General features: G+C 43.2%; 1 protein-coding gene across 10 annotated transcripts in view; it reads right to left on the bottom strand.

Moving 5' to 3' along the window:
* Positions 1-242: 242 nt before the first annotated feature.
* The window catches only part of AKNA (AT-hook transcription factor), a 62,100-nt gene continuing 58,126 nt past the window's right edge, over positions 243-4,216 (bottom strand). For 5 of the 10 annotated variants that reach the window (XM_085854576.1, XM_085854574.1, XM_085854575.1 and 2 more), the window contains 2 exons: positions 4,025-4,096; positions 243-2,145 (listed from right to left, as the gene is read on the bottom strand). In XM_085854576.1, coding sequence (XP_085710702.1) covers positions 2,011-2,145; positions 4,025-4,096 — 207 coding nt within the window. In that variant the 3' untranslated portion in view covers positions 243-2,010. The remainder of the gene's footprint in view (positions 2,146-4,024; positions 4,097-4,216) is intronic. The other 5 variants (XM_085854581.1, XM_085854578.1, XM_085854584.1 and 2 more) reach the window with 2 other exon arrangements.

Genomic DNA, 4,216 nt, shown 5'->3' on the forward strand with positions numbered 1-4,216 from the left:
CAGTGATCTCTCTGAATCTCAGGAAAAATCCTCATTATCTATTTGCTGATGACTTCACCCTTTATTGTGACATCCCTCATCCTTCAGTCTCACTGCAGCTTCTTCGCTCTCTTCAGACTTCAACAAAATCACAATCTGGTCAAACACTTCGAATTTGTCTCTCAATCCTGACAAATCTCTCACTCTCACTGTTTCTCCAAAATGACCGTCTGGCAACCGCCCCTCTCCCTCCCCCACCCCATCTACTTTGCTCACAAACCTCTTGAAGAGGTTCAATCATTCAAACTCCTGAGTCTCACTCTCTGCCACGATCTTTCTTTGACAAACCACATTTCAAAGTTGGCCTCGAAAGTCAGACGTAGACTGGGCATCCTCTTTCGTACAAGGTCCTTCCTTGGCATACCTGAACTCCTATCCAACTATGAGGCCTTCATCCACAGCTTGATGGAGTACTGCTTCCTCCCTCTGAGCCTGCCTCACATTTTGCTCAGCTTGATGCTGTGAAAACCAAGGCCATCAAGTTCAGTGGAATCTCCTACGCTGAAGCTGAGTCTATGGGCTTATCACTTCACCATCGCAGACAGGCTGATGGTCCCTCTGTCTTCTACCTCCTCATTTCTGGTGTTGCATCCTCTACTCTTTCGTTGCTTTGTCACCCCCCCCCCCACGTTTCTGCAGGGCTCACATGGTCCACCATCAACCCTCTCCTGGTAAAACTACCGAAATTCAGGGATCACTGCTCACCTCCACTCATGTGTTCGTCTTTTTTCCCGCCTGTGGAATCAACTTCCACATGCCCTTCAGTCTCATTCTTCCATCCAGGTCTTCAAGACAGCTGTTCACCGTCATCTCAGATTGTCTCCAATCCAAATCCATGACTTTTGCTGCCCTCGTTAGCCCCACCCAAATCCCTCCTAATTTTCCAGTTTTTTTTCCTCCTTGGAGTTTCCTTCTATGTCAATCTTGTCCTCCCCATGCATGTGTTTTGCGTCCTCTTTTTGCCCGTTACGTCCTGATCCATTCAGTGTGTAACTGTGTGTGGCATAGTGCTGCTCCTGACAGGAAGTGGTATTACAAGTCATACAATAAATATGGCAATTCTGGGGTAATTAACCCGTCTCTATTTCTGGAGTGATGAACCTGCCTATAATTCTGGTTTTGAATATTTCAATCGGTGAAGTGGTTTCAGAGAAAAATATCTTTAAATATTTTCCTTTGATCCAATATGGCTGCCAACCTGCGTGAACTATGACGTCATACTTATCAAAATTTATCCCTCGTGGCTCGCATTTTTGTAAGTGCCCATGTAGAAATGATAGTTCACAGTTCTAAGTGGCAGTTCTTGTGATGGACGAGCCATGAGAAATATAGTTTGATAAAAATGACAAAATAGGACGTCATCTTCATTGGAATGGGTGTTGTTCCCTACCTGGCATAACTACTCGCCTTTATAAGCGGACGCTCAAGTTGGTTTTTCAACTCCTATGTTAATGCTTTTCTTAAAATGAACCATGGAAGAGACCTTAAGTGTGGAAAATCTTGAGTGTTTGATGAGACTGTTCATTGGGGCATACTTTCATCAATTTGACTTTCTATCAAGGGGAAATTGTCGGACTCGTGTGCACTGTGCCATCCCGTCTTCCACCAGCTTGAAAGATGCAGCTTAGCAAACCTTGGGACACCTGCCAGCTTCGTTACTCACAGGATCATTATGTAATGGTGAGGTTGTTGGAGCAGAAATTAAGTGTGTATCATTATATATCCATTCTTTTAAAACAATATTATATAGCTACCATTTTACTCAAAGGTCTCAATATATATTAGAATATGAAGTTGCCAGTTCGTGTGAATGAAGACAACTGAATTGTCTCTCGGGGGTAATAAAAGCATTGAAATTGGCTCTGACTTTTAATGGCAATTATACAGAATGTTTCAATCCAAGTAGGTTATTCTACAACATTGTAAAATAACATTTTTGTGGAACACGAATAGTTTTGGTGAGGTGTATAATTATTCATGTGGGACCTCTGCCTGCTCCAGTTCAAGAGTGAGGGTTTGTGTGATCCTCTTCGCCAAACGACTCACGTGAAACGCAGCACGTTCGGCCTGCTGTAGTCCCAGGCACACACAAGGAATGCAATCAAACTGTGGAAGGCATTGAAGGGTGAGAAAGGAAGCCATGCAAAATATTGTAAGAAAAGAAAATACAGAATCGGAGAACTTTCCAAAAAAACCGAAATTAAAAAAAACAAGTTGAAACCTGGTGTTGGCTTAGTGGTTAGGGTGGTGGCTTCAGATCCTACGGTCCTGAGTTCAAGCCCCGTTGGCTGCTGAATTAACACCAGGGGGTTGACTCAGCTTGTCATCCTTCCGAGGTCAGGGAAATGAGTACCAGTGTAGCAACCAAAAGGCTGCACACGAAGTGAAGGGGTGTCGACAGATTTATTAACTGTGGTATTGGTGTGGTGCAGGCATGGTGGGCCAAATGGCCTCCTCCTGTGCATAATTTCCTTGCAATTTCCTTGTAAAAAAAAAATTATATATGTTTTTAAACTTGTTTTAATATATATATATATATATATATATATATATATATATATATATATATATATATATATATATATATATATATATATATATTTAACTTGTTTGTTGAACTTGCGTACTTGAAGGGAATTTGGTGTCACTCTCCGGCCACGAACATGCACCAGACACTCAATGTTGCAGTTGAGCAGAGTGCTAGGCCTATCCATACAATGTTGAACAGATTTTAGCACACACTTTCTCTTCAAGTTACAGGCCAGAACATCCCAAGCATAAGCATTTGCAATGGGACATTGCACCAATGGTGGGCATTTAGTACTTGCACCCTGCCGTGGTAGGCATTTGTGGAGGCGACTGTGGTTACAACTTTTGTAGCGGTGACAATTCCCATAAACCCACCAGACATAAGGGAAATTCCTAGTTTAAATTAAGATTGTGGAAATTATAATGGAATAAGTCTGCTCTGTGTCTGCTTTGTAGAATTGCTTGTCTTTTGCCACACCCCACAAATTCCTTGGTTTCCCTGCTGTACATACAAATCAACCGAATTTACTGTGCCACATACTTTTCCTCCCCATTGGAAATAATTGCTTTGTATAGAAATGTTCCAGGTTCGTTTTGGTGTTTTCCTCCATTGGTCCAGCATGGTTTGCATCCTCGTCTCGCCGGGACATTATCCCCCAACGATTTGTTCCCTTGCAGGTATGTTCTTGGCAGTTACGCTCAGCTGCATCTGATCTGGTAAGGTGATCCGGTTTGAGCAAGTGTGTACTGAGGGCATGTCCCCCGGTAATTAGATCACTTGACCTTTAGGTAAACGGTATCAGACAGAGGACCCTAAGTCACGTGGTTGAGTTATTGGCATTCACGGTCAATTAGCGATTCCGAGAGTCTGGTGGGAAACCAAGGTAGCTCACCCCTCGTGGTCTTCCTCACCCCCGACCCCGGGTCCACAACAATATGTGTGTGTGTGTGTGTGTGTGTGTGTGTGTGTGTGTGTGTGTGTGTGTGTGTGTGTGTGTGTGCGTGCGTGCGTGTGTGTGTGTGTGTGTGTGTGTGTGTGTGTGTGTGTGTGTGTGTGTGTGTGTGTGTGTGTGTGTGTGTGTGTGTGTGTGTGTGTGTGTGTGTGTGTGTGTGTGTGTGTGTGTGTGATATGTGTGTATATATATACACACACACACACATACACAGAATAATGTGTGAATGTGAAAAATATGTTTAAATGTGCCAAATAAAATTTATAAAGTGAGAAGGAATATGGGAAGGGGAGGGAGGGAGGGGGAGAGAGGAAGGTAGGGGGAAGGGGGAAAGGAGGGGGAAGAGAGAAATGACAGGGGGGAGGGAGAATGTGAGGAAGAAGAGGGGAAGGAAAGGGGAAAGGAAGAGTTGGCGAGGGAAAGGAAAGTTGTAATTTACACATTGTGCAAATAACGTGTGTGCATATCATTAAATCTCATTAATAGCACAATGGATAGCTTACCTCTGTTCTAGCCTCGGTCACTTCATGTTGTCTCCCATTGTGCTGTGAGCAAATGCACCATTTGCATAAAGTCTGAGGGATACAGACGATGTTATAATTTCCTTGTTAATATCCTTCATGGTAAATGTGAATGTGCAGCATTATGTTTTTTTGTCAATCTGGTTGGCTGTGACTGTTCATTTTGGCATTAGG

The sequence above is a fragment of the Eptatretus burgeri genome, chromosome 14, assembly GCF_056783735.1.
Source record: "Eptatretus burgeri isolate ZD-2024b chromosome 14, Ebu_testis_v1, whole genome shotgun sequence".
Lineage (NCBI taxonomy): Eukaryota > Metazoa > Chordata > Myxini > Myxiniformes > Myxinidae > Eptatretus > Eptatretus burgeri.